We start from the raw sequence: 16,895 nt of genomic DNA on the forward strand, positions 1-16,895 counted from the left end.
TGGGGCCTAGTGCAGGTTCTTGCACAGAAGCCTGTGGGCAACTCCAGGCCATCATGGGCCACTCCAGGAGGCACGAGAGGAGGTTAGTGCCTCTCCATAGAGACTCTATGGAAAAGGAGTCTCTTAGGGCACTAACAGGAGTGCTGACTGGATGTCAGTTTGAAGAGAGTCTCCAGCCTTTTGTGGCAGGGGTGCCCATTCACGGTGGCAAATTTGCAAGTAACAGCATAAATGGGCTCAAGTAAAATTTGTAAACAAGGAATATGTTGCCTCCAGAACAACAAAAGAACCTAGACGTTGTGAGTGCTGAGGGAATAATAGCTTATTTCTTCATGGTGTCAGGGAGGGAGCAGGTCTCAAATTATCAAATAATATCCAAAATTTTAACAAAGTTGTTAGGGCCTCACATGATATGCATCGCAGTGTCCCATCCACGTTCTGCTAGTTCCTTTTTCAATATTCATATGCCCTGAGTGTCCTAAGAAGAGGAGGTGAAATTAATGTAATGTCCTACCTGTGTCCTTGGAGAAACCAGGATGCAGTTCAGATCTTGCCTGCAATGACTGTGAGAGATGACAAAGCTGGTGAAGATCCATGAGGATAACCCCGTAAAGTGAATCATGTCCCTTCAGAGGTGAAGGCCAAGTGCAGCTGAGAGACTGCTGAACTAGGCACTGAACAGACCAGACCTAGCCAAGTCTGGGACAGCAGGATATTCACCAGTTGATGCATAGTTGGAGTCAGTAATATCCACAATGTTGGGGACTGGGAGTAGAGCTATTTGGTGCAACCATAGCTTCAAGGTTGTGATAAGCCACTGGGAGGCGTCTTTCATTCTTTCCAGGTTTAGTAACAAGATAAATTGGGCAGTGAAAAGGAGGACTGGGAGTAATCAACCCTTCATTAACTAGGTTGTATATATGGTTTTCAGTCTTTCAAGGCCCTGTGTAGTTTACATTATGCCGTATTAACTGATTTATTTGGTGGGTAAGGTCTGTGGGTTCCCACTTTGTCAAGCCAATCTGTAAGTGGCAAAGACTTTTTAAATTTAAAGTCATGAATCATTGGATCAGAGCATCCCTCCTCAGTGTGGGATATTTTAAGACAACGGGGGTTATAACGGAAAATTTAGGCAAGACCACAGTTCTGATGGTTAAGGAGAAACGCTGCCCTGTTTTTATATTGTCCTCTATATTATATTCATTAACCCACTCCCAAGATCATCAGTGCTTAAATGTAGTGGGATCCCAGGTATACCTGTAATTTGAGAGCTAGTATTAATTAATTGGCTTGAAAATTTTTCTGAGTTAGTGCATTATGGCAGATAGAAAAATTAATTCAGAACTTATGTTGCAGAGGCCACAAAACCATTTACCTTTAAAAGTGTTTTGCTATGTAAATTCTTTTAGTGTATTTTGGATTTCCAATAGGGTCAAATTGTGGACCTCTGTTTCAGTAGTTTATCTATTACTTTCTTCCTCCTGACCTACCCTGTTTTGTTTTTTCATCACTGTATATACTTGGGGGGACGGGGTGCCTCTCTATCCTGGTATTTGTTAATTTGTTTCTGCTGAGAGGATCAAAACAGTACCATCAGGGTTAGGAGCCTCCCCCAGGACAAATGGTTTGTTCTATAGGGTTTAAGGACCCTGGGCTTACGTAAGGTTTGAACTAATCCCTTGGCTGTGCCACAGTGAGGCCATAGGTGTTGTCTTTAACTCTGAGGGTCACGTTCTGGGTTGCAGTAGAGGCAGGAGCAGCACCAGAGGCACTGAAGAGTCCTGGGGAGCCCTCTGTTATTAGGGACTCACCCCACCGCCTTCTGGCTGCCTTCTCTAACACAGAGAAATCCTGGCAAAGAAATCGACCCAGGACCACGTTAGGGAGGACGCCAGTCCCATACGCCTGCTCCCAAATGCCTAGAAATTCTTGAAACTGCTTTCTCTGGTCGACTAACTGCACTGCAAACTGGGGTTTGGTAGGGCCAATGCTGCCACACAGGGCAGCACAGCTCACAGCACCAGTTCCCCAGCACCTAGCAGCCCACAGTGCGGGCCACCATCAGGCAGCAGAGCAGGTAAACAAGTCTGAGCAAGAGAAGACAGACCCACGGGGGGTGGTCATGTCAGGACATGCTGCTCAAAGTGACAACTGTTGTATACCTGAAACTAACATAATATTTTATGTCAACTGTAATTGAAAAATAAATTTCAAAAAATTGTTATGGTCACCTGAAGAGGACTGGCTCCCATGTTGCTGGTGTGGTTCCCCCGCACATACCAAGAGGGTAGGGAAAGGCTTGGGACTCACATACTAGAGGTCTCAGGAGAGGACAGGACGGCCTCTCACGCAGCTCTGAAATGGCTTCAGGAAGCAGGGAAAGGAGCCTGGCCCGGGTGTCCACTGCGGTTGGGGACAGGACCAGGGCAGGAGTCTTGCTCACTGACCTGAGCTCGTGTGCATAGAATCTCCTGCCTGGTCTAGAGGAGAGACCACCCAAGCTTTCCCATCAGCTTGTCCAGGTTGGAGCACAAGGGGCAGAGGATGTGAGCCGTCAAACATCCAAAAATGGGGAGTCCACTACTCATTAGAAGAACAAAGGCGGGTAAAAAAATATGCATTTGTAATTGATTTATATACAGAAACACTAACAGGAGGTTCAAGAAATGATCAAAACTGTATTTGGGGGTGGCTGAAATAACCATGGAAGGGGTCAGAATGTGTTGCCAGTGAGTTTTCTGATGTTAGACTTCCTATCTTACAGATTAAAAAAATAACAATAAAACAAAACAGAAACGTATGTATATTATTTAATAGTCTTTAATTTAATCTTTTGTACATGGAAAACCATTCTAAGATTTAATTCCTTTGAGCACTAAGAGTTACAAATGTGTAAACCATACAAAATGAAAATTTTCAAATCTCTTGCTAACTAAAAGGACATGCAGAGTCCTAGTTCATTCGTCCTGCCCATGTATCTCACACTTGGGGGTATTTTCAGGAATAAGTAGAATATTAGAATGCCACAGGGGTTTGAGTTTAGTTCCTTAAATGTAAGAGGATTGTCAAAGATTTACATAAGCTTTCAGTAGCTTTCTTCACATCAATTACAATAGTTCAATTGCTTTAGCCTATTTAATTTTCAACGTACTCTAGGGATATGTACATACGAAAAATGATCTAAAAATAAAAAAATGTACATGAGAACTTAAATGTATTCATCTCACATCTTCAGGTTCTCTTGTCTAAACAGAACAAAAACTCTATTTGGTTCCACAATTTTCTTGCTTTCCTCACCTCTTATCTCTCTGTCATCTTCCAGTTTCAGAGCCCAAATGCTCAGGGAAACCAGAGCCAAAAGGCTGCACTATTCAGTCGATAAAGGATCCAAAGGCAAGAAACACAAGTGTTGGAATCAGCTCAGATGGGGCCGCCTGCTTCCCACAGGACAGAAGGAAAGCCGCTTTCAGAAGGTCCCACATTCCAGGCTCTCCAGGTTGAGACAGAACCCCTGGAGTGGGTGTCAGTCCCTGGGGAAGGAGGGAGGGACCCCTGAGCAGCCCCAGGAATGAACTCTGGGAGCTCCACACACACCCTGCCCCGCCATAAACATGGAAGTGCTCCCTCCCCCACGCTTCCATTCTCACAAGTGAGGAAACAGCCTGATTCAGTTTAAATTCTGACCCACCCAAATGAATCCCAAATTCACAAATCCTTTGTCTACAAGACAGAACACCTGATCTTCACAAACTTTCTCACTGTGCAGATGACAGTCTGAGCACACCTACACTGTGGATACAAACTCAAAATGTCTAAAAATGTTGATGCTAAGAAACCATAACCTCAGAAGGGATGTCATTTCCCGGCACCGCCTTGTGCATGTGTCTCCCAGCTCTCCAGGGCTGCAGCTTCTCTCAGTGTAAAGGCCCCTCCATGGCGGGCGTGAGCAGGTAGGACACCTGCAGGGGAGGCTCCCCAGGAAGAACCACTGGGCCTTCAAGTAGTTCCCTTTGCGGGTCAAGGGGCCTTAGCTTAGATCTCTGTCCTCAGGTCTCTATCCCCCACTGGAATGGCTTTGGACCACTACTGATATTTTAAAAAGGTACAAACCCAGTGTTTGAACAATCCATAAATAAAGTGAATATATCTTTTCAAGGTGACAAACCCAGGAAGGGCAGTGCTGACAAGACAGATCACCCAGGAAAGTTTCAAGGAGGAATCTCTACCCAAAGGCTTTCCCCTAGGAAGCCTGTGCCCAGGAAAGATCCCGGGAGGTGAGGCACAAGGATTTCATACAGCATAAGTTCCAAGTGGTTATTCGCCACTTTTCTCTCATGTAAAATATCCACAAACAAAAAGTAAAACGTATTAAAAGGGCCATCCATTGACTATGGGAACATGATAATTAAAATATGGGTCTGTTTGAAATGCACCCCGAAGGGCAAATAGTTGATGATTGAGTCGGAGAAGGGAAGTTTGTAATACGGGGAGGGATTTGGAAATTTAGGGCTTTATTGCCACCCCTAGGAAGGTTGGCGGGGGCAGTCAGGGTCGTGGATTTCAGGCCCTGCTTCCCAAACATTTGGAAAACTCAAGAGAAAACGGATGCCCCGGGGCGGGGGGGGGGGGGTAAGGAGGAACTGGGGACCCCCACAGACCACAGCTTCTCTCACGTACGAACCTCCGGAGATCAAGTCACCATTGTCCCCTAATGACACTCTCTGTGGTCACCTCACCATCTGGGGAGACGCGAGGCTCCGGGCGCAGAGCTGCCCAGACAGGCTCCAGGACCAAAGTCGCCCTCTCGCAGTGACCGGAGAGAACTCCAGGCGTCCCGGCTGTCAGCCCAGCCCCCACGCTGCGTTCCAGAGGGGACTGAGGCCCGAGAAGCAGCCCCACGACTCCGGACTTGACCTTGGGGAGGCCGGGTTCCGCTACAGCCGGTTCCAACCATCCCCTCGTGCCAGCCTCCACACCCCGGCCCCGCATACTCACCATTTCTAGTTTCCTGTGTCCCCCGGCGTCCTCCCTACGATTCCCGGTAACGGTACAGGTTACAATGCGACAGAGCCTGCGGCAAAGCAACCTGGGACCTTTAAAGGCGGGCAACCCGCGAGGATGGCCGGAGCAAGCAGGACGTCCGGGCTGGTCGAGAACCGTCGCCCCACCCACCTGCTCCGGGGCTGGCCCTGATTGGACAGTTCGAAAGGCCCTGCTCTTTGGCGCCTGAGTGACAGCGGGCCAGAGCGTTTGTGACTGAGCAGAAGGCCAGCTGGAGCTCATCGTCTGGGAGACTTCTGCATTGATATATAAAGCTGCGAGGCCACCATGTGTAATGATTAGTCTGGCTCTATTTTGATCTTTTACTGTTGACAGCGTTGAGTGTTTTACCCATTGCTTCCCCACCCCCACTCATTTCGTACTTTAAAAAATCCTGTGGCCTCCCAAGCACTTGGCTCTGGTAGGAAGTTGGAAACCCGCAGTCCCAGCCTGGGCGCAAGGACTCTTCTCAGGGTGTGAGATGTGTTCATTTTCAGGTGTTTTACACTGGAAGGAAATTTATTTGAGATCGTTTTTTGGATGTACCCTTTATAGAATTTTGAAATGTAAAAAGCTGTAATATTCCTAAGGTAATTCAATTCCTATTTGGACTGCTATAGCAAAAACACTTTTAATTTTACTATGTTTATTTTGGGTATCATATCGAATAACTCTTTGCCAAATCCAAGGTCATATTTTCCCTATATTTTTTCTAAGAATATTATAGTTTTCTTTCAGATTTAGGTCTTTGATCTGTTTAGGTAAATTATTGTATATGGTGTAATGTAAAGATCCAACTTAATTCTTTTGCGTGTTGCTATTCAGTTGTCCCAGCACCAATTTTTGAAAAGAAAATTCTTTCCTCATTGCTGGCGTCTTTTTTAGAAAATCAGATGACCATGGTGAATGGCTTTAATCTGAAATCTCAATCTAATCCATTGATCTGTATGTCTGTCCTTGTGTCATTACTACATTACCTTGATTACCACAGCTGAGTAGTAAAATTTGAAATCGGGAAATATTAGTCCTACTAGTCTGTTTTGCTTTTTCAAGATTGATTTCAGGGCTGGCCGAGTGGCTCAGTTGGTTAAGAGTTCACTCAAGAGTTTGAGCTCTGAGCAACAGCGTTTTGATTCCCCGCCCGAGCTGAGAAGCCATGAGCTGCCAACAGGTGGCAGGATGGCTCAGCTTAAAAAAAAAAAAAAGCGGTTTCACTATTCTGGTTGCCCTGTAATTCCATATCAGTTTATGAAACAGCTTGATGATTTCTATAAAGAAATCAGCTGAGATTATGTTTGGGATTGTGTTGAAAATCTATGTCATTTTGGGAAATATTGCCATCACAACAGTGTTAAGTCTTCCGATCCATGAACATGGACTATTTTCCCTATTATTTAGATCATTATGTAATATTTTTTAGGGTTCACTCTTTTTCCCTCCCTTGCCTTTATTGGCTAGAGAGAAATAGAGAGCAAGGGAAAAGGATGGCATCATTTCAAGGTTTTTATTCATTTTTATTAAAGATTTGCAATGTCCAAATATCCAAATCCCCACCCAAACACACCCAGTCCTTTGAATTTCCAAAAATGCAAATCAAATATTTTGGCAATGAAAATACGTTTAATGGTTACTATTACTAGAAATTAATTTCAGGGCAAATGTGACCAGAAGAGGTGTTGTTGTTTTTTTCTCTAAATACCCTCAAAAATCTTGTATCTCTATAACATATCCCTTTGCATGTGTGTGCATTCATTAATGACCATCCAATAGAAATGGTGTATAATTTGCAAATTTAAATATATAACAGTATGTAGTCATTTTTGTCACTATGTGATTATTATAATTATGCTTTTTTTTTTTTACAACTCCCTTGGTTGTTTTTCCTTTTACCATTTTATCCCCTTCACTCATTTCTCCTACCCCCTCATCTCCTGACTCTGGCAACCACCAGTCTATTTTCTGTATCCATGAACTTTGTTTTTCTTTGTGTTTTTCAAGTTTCCACATATAAGGGAGATTATATGGTATTTGTCTTCCTCTGTCTGACATATTTCATATAGCGTGATGCCCTCTAGGCCCATCCACATTGTCACAAATAGCAAGATTTCATTCTTTTATATGGCTGAATAATATTCCATCTGGTTGTCGGAAAAGTCATGACACATTTTTTCAATGAAAAACAGAAAAAAACATAGAAAGAGTCATGATTTTTCCAACAACCATATATAATTCATTCTTTATTCATCCGTTGATAGACACTTAAGTTGTTTCCATATCTTAGCCATTGTAAATAATGCTGCAGTGAGTATGGGAGTGAGTATCTCTTTTTGAGTTACTGTTTTCATTTTCTTCAAATAAATACCCAGAAGTGGAATTGCTAGGTCATATGTTATGTTAATTTTTTTAAGAAAGCGCCATACTTTTTTCTGTAGTGGCTGCACCAATTTACATTCTCACCAACAGTGCACACGGGTTCCTTTTTCTCCACATTCTGGCCTACACTTGTTATTTCACACTTGTAGATCTTTATTAAATTTCTTAATGATGATTTCAAGGTTTTGGAGTATTTATTTTGTACCTCTTCAAAAATACGTTTATATTTCATTCCTTTTGAATCTATTGCAGATAGATTTCTTTTGTTAATTTCATTATCAGATTGTTCATTGCAGTGCATAGAAATACAATTTATGTTTATATACTGATTTTGTATCATACAAATTTGTTATACTCAATTATAAGTTCTAATAGATATTTGTAGTAGATTCCTGACCGGCAGCTCCTGATAAGACAGTTCCCAGGACATGTCTCCCTCCTGACTGAGTTACAGAAGCCTGAGGTTAAAGGGTCTGAGCCCAACCCAGCCTCCTCCTCTCCAGGGACATCTGCATCGAAAAGACATCCTGCTCACTCCAGCTGCGCTAGGCTCGCGTCTCCCCTGTCCTTAAAGTCCCACGCTGCTCTGCCCCCATCGGTCGCTGTGATCTGTACTGGTTTGGGACTCATCAGCGGGAGTTAGGGAGACCCAGAAATGGTGAGTGTGCGGTACCGGGGGTCCTAGAATGGGGACTAGGGAGGGGCCATTTAGAACTGGCTGTAGCAACCGGCCTCCCCGCGGTCCAGTCCGAAGTCTCCGATCCCCAGTCCCCGGGAGGCGCCGCTTGGACCTCAGTCCCCTCAAGCACACGGCATGAGGGCTGGGCCGGCAGCCGGGCCCCCAGACATCCTGTCCTGTCGTTGAGCGCGGCGACTTCGCCACGGAGCCTCTCTGGACAACTCTGCGCCGGCAGCACCTCGTTTCCCCAAATGGTGCGGTGACCACCGGCAGGGTCATCAGGTGACACTGGTGACTGGGGCTTTGGCGTTCGTGTGTCACGGGAGCTGTGGTCTTTGGGGTTCCCAATACCTTCTTTCACCCCAGAGAGGACCGGTTTTCTCCTGAGTTTGCCAAATGTTTGGGGAGCACGACCCTGTCCTCCCAGCCAACTCTTCTTAGCACCGACATTAAGTCCCTGCATTTCCAGGTCACTCCCCGTGTTCCCAAACGCCAATTTCCCTGCTCTGATTCACAGCATCATCGTCAACTACTGGTCTTCCAGGGTGCATCTCAAAAAGACAGAATATTTTAATTGTTTATCATTTCCCCAGTCAATGAATGACTGTTTATCGAAGGTTTATTTTTGTCTGTGGATATTGATATTTTACATGAGAAAAAGCAGCTCGTAACCACCTGGAAGACGTTTTATGAAATCCCGTTCCTCTCCCCCAGGACCTTCCCTGGGCACTGACATCCTGTGGGAAGGCCTTTGGGTGGAGGCTCCTCTTTGGAAACTTTCCTGGGTGTTCTGTCCTGTCAGCACTGCCCCTTCCTGTGTTTGTCACCTTTAAACATTTATCACTTTACTTTAGTCTGTTTTTCAATGAATAAAAATTTAATTAATACAACCTGAAACACAGTATAAAATATTTCCACAGGTGCAAAAGAGGTTTCAGAAAAAAATAAAACATCAAAGTATTACATTGCATGTATTAAAATTTTGTATTTCTTTTTTCTCCTCCCAGCGTGGGTAGTAATATTCTGAGGTCTGTTCTTTTATTTTGGGTGAATTCAAATGGATTTCCAGGGCTCAGTCTTGCAGAGAAGTGTTCAAGTCTGATTAATTATTTACAGTTCAGTACATGCCTGGAAAAAGTAATTGACTTTTTTTTTTAATGAAAGTAATGTTTTTGTGGTTTTTTAGTTGAACTAGTAAAGTGCCTTACAATTTTCTTCCTTTCCACATAAATGCTGGTTTTAGGTCATTTTGCTGGATTGTTCAAACACTCGGTTTGTGTCATTTAGAATATCAACTGTGGTCCAAAGCAACTCTAGTGGGGTTAGAGGGCTGTGGTCAGTGACAGGCTAAAGTCCCCTTGAGCCTGCAAAGGGAAGCACTTGAAGGCCCAGTGGTTCTTCCTGGGGAGCCTCCCCTGCAGGTGTCCTACCTGCTCACACCCACCATGGAGGGGCCTTTACACTGAGAGAAGCTGCAGCCCTGAAAAGCTGAGGGTGCAGGTGCATGTGGGAGAGAGGCATTGAGGCTCCTTCTGAGGTTTTAGTTGTGGTTTCTCGGGCCTGTTTCTAGACATAGGTAGAAGTCTTACGTCCACAGTGTACAAGGTATGACTTTAAAAATACAGTGAATGTTTAAATCTTAAAAATATATATTACGGCTTTCTTTCCCATCTTGCAAGATGGCGGGTGAAAAAGCTGAAAAGCCAGATACTAAAGAGAAGAAACCTGAAGCCAAGAAGGCTGATGCTGGTGGCAAGGTTAAGAAGGGTAACCTCAAGGCCAAGACGCCTAAGAAGGGGAAACCCCACTGCAGCCGAAACCCTGTCCTGGTCCGAGGAATCGGCAGGTATTCCCGATCGGCTATGTATTCCCGAAAGGCCATGTACAAGAGGAAGTATTCAGCAGTGAAATCCAGGATTGAAAAGAAAAAGAAGGAGAAGGTTCTTGCTACTGTCACAAAACCAGTTGGTGGCGACAAGAATGGTGGTACCCGAGTGGTTAAACTTCACAAAATGCCTAGATACTATCCTACTGAAGATGTGCCTCGGACGCTGCTGAGCCACGGCAAGAAGCCCTTCAGTCAGCACGTGAGGAAACTCCGGGCCAGCATCACTCCCGGGACCATTCTCATCATCCTCATTGGGCGCCATAGAGGCAAGAGGGTGGTTTTCCTGAAGCAGCTGAGCAGTGGCTTGCTACTTGTGACTGGACCTCTGTCCCTTAATCAAGTTCCTCTGCGTAGAACACACCAGAAATTTGTCATCGCCACCTCCACCAAAATCGATATCAGTGGTGTGAAAATCCCCAAACATCTCACTGATGCTTACTTCAAGAAGAAGAAGCTGCAGAAGCCGCGACACCAGGAGGGGGAGATCTTCCACACAGAGAAAGAGAAATACGAGATTACAGAGCAGCGGAAAATTGATCAGAAAGCCGTGGACTCGCAAATTCTGCCCAAAATCAAAGCTGTTCCTCAGCTCCAGGGCTACCTCCGCTCTGTGTTTGCTCTCACAAATGGGGCTTATCCTCACAAACTGGTGTTTTAAATTTAATACGAAGCACCTAATTAAACGGCTGGTCTATTTAAAAAAAAAAAAAATATATATATATATATATATATTACGGTACAAGATACATTGCCATTAATCCCCCTCAGAATGCTCCCCCTTGCTTCGAACACACTTATCCCACCATTCTTGCCACTTTCTGAAGCAGTTCTGGAAGTCCTCTTTTGTGAGTGTCTTTAGTTGTGCTGTCATGGCTGCCTCGATGTCCTGAATCGTTTTGACTTTGGGGAAGGGCCAAAAGTCGCACGGTGCCAGATCCGGTGAATAAGGTGGATGAGGACACACCATAGTGTTTTATTTGACAGAAATTGATGTACCAGAAGCAATGTGTGACACGGAGCATTGTCATAATGGATGGTGATTTATGGCACACTTGAAAACACATCTTCTCTCAACCATAGCTCATATCCCACTGACTGCACCGAAAAAATTGAAACTTGTCACACACCTTTACTAAGGTTTGATGCTCCACTTCCTGTATTGAAGATCCCTGCCTTTCTGTTGGATGGCACTTAGCAGCAACATTTACCATATGTTTTGATCACATTGGAAAGGCTCCATGTCACATATCACTTCTGGTATACAGCAATTTCTGTCAATAAAAACATTACTATGTGTCCTCATCCATGTTATTCAATGGATCTGGCACCATGCCACTTCTGGCTCTTCCCCAAAGTCAAAATGACCATGAAAGGTAAATATTTTGAGTCGATTCAGAACATGAAGGCAGCCACGACAGCACAACTAAAGACACTCATGAAAGAGGACTTCCAGAACTGCTTCAGAAAGTAGAAAGAACGATGGGATGAGTGTGTTCAAAGTGAGGGAGAGTATTTTGAGGGGGATTAAAGGCAATGTGCCTTTGACTGTAACAAATTTTTAAAATGTAAACATTCACCGTATTGTTTGATGATACCTCTTAGGTGTATGTGGAGTGTAATTTGTGCACATTGAGAAAGTCCATGAAAGGAGTTCTGTGTCCGGGCTAGCGCTCATGAATTGGGAGTTCATTTGGGTCAGAACCTTATACTGAATCCAGCTGAGTGTTTCCTCACTTTGAAATGAGGCCTGAGAGAGGGAGTGTTTCCATTATTCCCCGGGGAGAGGAGGGTATGGAATCTCTCAGAGTCCATTCCTGGGGCTGCTCAGGGGTCCCTTCCTCCTTCCCCAGGGACTGACCCACTCCAGGGGTTCTGTCTCAACCTGGAGAGCCTGGAATGTGGGACCTTCTGAAAGTGGCTTTCCTTCTTTCCTGTAGGAAGCAGGCTGCCCATCTGAGCTGATTCCAATGCTAGTGTTTCTTGCGTTTGGATCCTTTATTGACTTAATAGTGCAGCCCTTTGACTCTGGTTTCCCTGAGCACTGTGTAATTTTATGTTTAGTTTTTTGGGTTCAAAAATGTAAGTTGATTGAAAGAAATGATGTCGGTAAATAGTGGAACTAAATAGAATTTATGTTCCTTTCAGACAAGAGGATCTCAAGATGTGAGATGAATGCATTTAAGTTTTCAGGCACATTTTTCTTTTCTACATCAGTGTTTGTAAGTGTGTGTCTCTACAGAACATTCACATTTAAAAGGCTAAAGTAGTTGAATTCCTATTTGAGGACAACTATTAAAAGCTTATTTAAATCTTTAAAAGTCTACTACATTTAAGGGGTTAAACTCAAACCCCTAATACATTATAATACACTACTTATTCCTAAAATCGCTCTACTATGAGATATAGGGGAAGGGCTAGCTATGATTCTGCATGTCACTTTAGTTAGAAAGAGGTTTGAAAATTTTCATTTTGTATGGTTTACATTTTTGTAACTTAGTGTTTAAAGGAATTAAATCTTAGAATTATTAGTAAATAGCAAATTATTGTGTATATAAATTTGCTTATTTTAAATAATTCTGTAAGATAGAAAGTCTAAATTAAGAAGACTCTCTGCCCACATATTTTGGTCCCTCTAGTGCTGTTACTCCAGTCACCCCCAAATACAGTTTTGACAATTTCTTTAGCCTCCTGTTAGTGTTTCTTTGTATAAATCAATTACAAATGTGTATGTTTCTTACCCACCTTTGATCTTGTAATGAGCAGTGGACATTTTTGGGTGTTCGACGGCTTATGGCTTAAGCCTCTTCCCACCCTCTTCCCCTTGTGCCTCCACCTGAACAAGCTGAGGAGAAAACATGATTTCTCCTCTAAAGGTGGCTAGACAGTCCAACTACAGTAGCCCTGCCTGTGTGACATTAGGGGGTGGGCCGGAGGGCCAACTATTACCTGTACAAGTAGTGGCCCCATTTAGTGGTCCTCTCTGAAGGAGCAGTTATTTAAAAAGTGAAATAGAAGAGAGGGGAAAGACAGCCCATGGGTGGTAAATGAGTCAACTCTCCTGATACCAGAGGGCTCCCCAAGTTCCTTCAGTGCCTCTGCTGCTGCTGCCTCTACTGCAGCCCAGATCCTGACCCTCCAGGTTAAGAGGACAACACCTGTGGCCTCACTGTGGCACAGCCAAGAGATTAGTTCAAACCTGACTTCATCTTAGGTCCTTAAACTCTATAAAACAACCGGTTGTCATGGGGGAGGCTCCTTACCGTGATGGCACTAGTTTCAGGCCTTAGTTTCCTCCCCTAGTATCAGGGGAGGAAAAAAATTAATAAATACCAGGGTAGAGAGGCACCCCCACCTGAAGTATATGCAATGATAAAGGAAAGAGAACAGTTTCACTCATGGGGAAGGAAATAATACATAAAAGACTGAAACAAAGGTCCACAATTTGACCCTATTGGAAATCCAAAATATACTAAAGATTTTACATAGCAAAACATTAAAATATACTCCTTGGCTTTGGGGCCTCTGTGACATAGGGCCTGCATTAATTTTTCTATCTGTCATAATGCACTAATTCAGAAACTTCCAAGCAGTTAATCAATACTAGCTCTCAAATTACAGTTATACCTGGGATCCCACTACATTTAAGCAAGTTACCACTGATGATCTTGGGAGGGGGTTAGTGAATATAATATAAAGGACAATATAAAAACAGGGCAGTGTTTCTCCTTAACCATCAGAACTATGGTCTTTCCTAAATTCTCCATGATTGTAACACCCGTTGTCCTAAAATATCCCACACTGAGGAAGGAAGCTCTGAACAAATGATTCATGACTTTGAATTAAAGGAAGTATTTGCCACTTAGAGATTGGCTTGAAAAAGTGGGACCCTACAGACCTGCCCACCCCTCCCAAATAAATTAATGAGGCCCAATGTATTAGACAGGACCTTGAAGCCTTGATTTATGAGTATGGACATGGGTCTGTGGCACATGAGACTTCCCACAGCTTTAGGCCATCAGTATTTGTGATATTTATTTCCCTGTTTGACAACAGTTAAAAAGACTTAAATTGCCTTTTGAAATGACATATCATTTTGCTGCTATTCAATTGAATGATACAATTTGTACCCCATGACCTTCGGATTCCTCCCAGATTGAGGAAGAGTTCTAGTCATCTGTACAACTGGAGCCCATCCTGGGTCTTCTATGAGTAGAGTGATATCTGTGCAAGTCCAATGTGATTTCCTGGTTAAAACACCAAAAAGACCTATGGATGTCTAGAGGACAATGGCCGAGTAATAACTGAAGTGAACTGCAGTCACAGGGTATTGTTTTGAGTAATATCCAAATGCAGGGGCAAGGGAGTATGGCAATATTCTCAAACTGGGAAATTTTTTATGCCTTTTTATAAGATAAGTAGTGGGAAAGTTTTTGCTTAAATGATATATATACACCTCTAAAACCCATTTTAGCTGTTTTTAGGGATCATTTCCATGTGTTTACACTTCCAAGAGATGTCAGGAAGATGGGTAGAAGGTGACAGCTTTTGTTTCATTAAACTGCAAAGGAAATACAGACTTGGTCCCTGTATTTCAGCATTAATTTTTGTTTTCCTAGCAGTGTAGAGATTATGTTGTTTATAATTGTTTGTATCTCACATGATTGCCTGCCCCCATCATTCCTCTCATCATGCGAATGAAGAAAGTTAAGCATAAAACTTACCCAAATTCGCATAGTTTATAAAGTTGAATCTCTTAGTTCTGAAAGCATAATGTATGCCCACCCTATGGGTTAATATAAAAAAATTTTAGGGATGACCGGTTAGCTCAGTTGGTTAGAGCACCATGCTGATAACATCAAGGTTGCAGGTTTGATCCCCACATGGGCCACCGTGAGCTGCGCCCTCCTTAAAAGAGTCAACTATGCCATTGTAACATCAAAGCAATGTGTAATCAATGACCATGGCTGTTCCCCAATAAAATTTTTTAAAAAAATCATTTCCTTTAAAAAAAATTTTCTTTTTTCTTTTTCTTTTTTTTTTTTTTAAAGATTTTTATTGGGGAATTGCGGGGATGGGAACAGTGCTGGGGAATTGGGGGAAGGGGAACAGACAAGTTGCAGTCCTTTTGTTCTTCAATCTAGTTGATACAGAAAATCATTACTGCAGTCAATTTTTGAACATTTTCGTCATGTTAAAGAAACACTCCTCTACCCTTTAGCTGTCACTCCGAATTTTCCCATCTTACTCCTCCAATCTCCAGCTTTAGATATTCACTAGTCTACTTTCTCTCTATAGATTTCCCTATTTGGGTCTTTCATATGAATGGAATTATATATGGTCTTTGTGATTGACTTCACTTAGTAATTTTCTTAAGGCACATCCTATTGTAACATGCATCTCAAATTTACATAATGATTTATTGTTTTCCTTATATGAGTGAAAATAGGAATTCAATTGTCTTAGGAATGTTATAGTCATTTACATTTCTAAGTTTTTTTAGGAACACAGGCAAAAACTGATCTAAAATAAATTTCCTTTCAGTGTAAAACGTACACTTGAGAATTTAATGAACACGCCTCATAGCTTGTGGAAGAGTCCTTGTGGCTAGCTAGAGCTGCAGGTTCCAACTTCCCAGGGGAGCCAGGTGATCTGGGATTCTCTCTCTTAAGTACCAAATGAGTGGAGTTGGGGAAGGGATAGGTGGACGGTTCAAGGCTGGCAATGAGCAAAGATTAAAATGGAGCCAGATTCTTTACTACAGATGGTGTGGTCACATTTAAGTGTCTGTATTACTAAACAAGGGTCAGGGTTCCATGAATGGCCTCACAGCCTTATGCCAAACCCTTGACTCCTACAGGGCACAAGACACTCTTGTTCTATTGGGTTGTCGGAAAAGTCCTGATGCATTTTTGCGATGAAAAACATAGAAAAAATACATCATGACTTTTCCGACAACCCAATAGTTTAGTATGAACATAAGAATGTCCAAACCTATAGACAATATAATGAGTTTACTTGAGCCAAACTGAGGGCATGCCTAGAAGCAAAATCTCAAAGGACTGAGAAAATGCTCCAAAGAATGACAGTTTTGAAGCTCTTTTTATGCATTTGGAATCAAAGGAGGGAACCTAAGGAAAGTTACATGAAATCTATTGGTGGTAGATGAAGGAGGTGGAAGAAAGCAAGGTGGGGAAATCTTTATGATTGGATAAAAAGTAAGATGAGAAGATACAAACTTCTTTTACATTGCTGGGTACAAGATAGTTTAACATTTACAGTAAATAAGAATGGTATACAAGATGGACAACAAAATCATGTGCTCCCTGGAGGGTGGTTATGCCTCCAAAGGGTCTGGAACATAGAAACAATGGATAGGGCTTGCTTAGGACAAAGATTAACCTTTTACTAAGGACGTTATAAGCCTGAGGCTATATTCATTATGAAATGCACTCTGGATCATTTCTATCCTTCAGCCTATCACAATCTTTTTTCTGTCTGTTTCACTTTTCTGTATTTTGCATCTAGTAAAGTGATAAAAAGTATTAAAAGTTATTTTCTACATCTTCAGCAATCATTAACATTTGGGCTATATAGAAAAGCCCAGGGCCGGCCGAGTGGCACGTTGGTTAAGAACTGGCTTGGGACGCCAGAGGGCCCCGGTTCAGATCCCACATATGGGGGCGAGTGATGCTGCCCTCTACAGCTAAGATGCTGAACAACAGCTCAACCTGGAGCTGGGCTGCTGTGAGTCACCAGTGTAGGCTGCAGCCCCTGCTGCAGTGGGTTGCCATGGGCTACCGTGTGTAGCCAGCAGCCATCTTGAGCGGCCATCCAGAAGCCAGCGACTGATCTGCCTCGCCTGGGAAGAGCACAATGATGGTGCCAACTTGGGCCAGTGAAGCAACGTCCTCCACA

At 43.1% G+C, this 16,895-nt stretch overlaps 3 protein-coding genes across 3 annotated transcripts in view; 1 reads left to right on the top strand and 2 right to left on the bottom strand.

Moving 5' to 3' along the window:
• Positions 1–446, bottom strand: part of LOC109391619 (zinc finger protein 709-like) — a 27,285-nt gene extending 26,839 nt beyond the window's left edge. The window contains exon 1 of the mRNA XM_019659315.1: positions 408–446. Within this exon, the coding sequence (XP_019514860.1) occupies positions 408–431 (24 nt within the window). The 5' untranslated portion in view covers positions 432–446. The remainder of the gene's footprint in view (positions 1–407) is intronic.
• LOC109391618 (zinc finger protein 791-like) overlaps positions 1–16,895 on the bottom strand; it is a 184,445-nt gene that overhangs the window by 85,777 nt on the left and 81,773 nt on the right. The window lies entirely within an intron of this gene.
• Positions 9,758–10,669, top strand: LOC109391621 (60S ribosomal protein L6). The gene has a single exon (XM_019659319.1). It carries the CDS (start codon positions 9,772–9,774, stop codon positions 10,636–10,638), a length of 867 nt encoding a protein of 288 aa, XP_019514864.1. The 5' UTR covers positions 9,758–9,771; the 3' UTR covers positions 10,639–10,669.

This window comes from Hipposideros armiger, unplaced genomic scaffold (genome assembly GCF_001890085.2).
Source record: "Hipposideros armiger isolate ML-2016 unplaced genomic scaffold, ASM189008v1 scaffold_298, whole genome shotgun sequence".
NCBI classification, from domain to species: domain Eukaryota; kingdom Metazoa; phylum Chordata; class Mammalia; order Chiroptera; family Hipposideridae; genus Hipposideros; species Hipposideros armiger.

Bases quoted from the DNA above. Each gene is read 5' to 3' on its own strand.
- LOC109391621 (XM_019659319.1), top strand. From the start codon at position 9,772: ATGGCGGGTGAAAAAGCTGAAAAGCCAGATACTAAAGAGAAGAAACCT.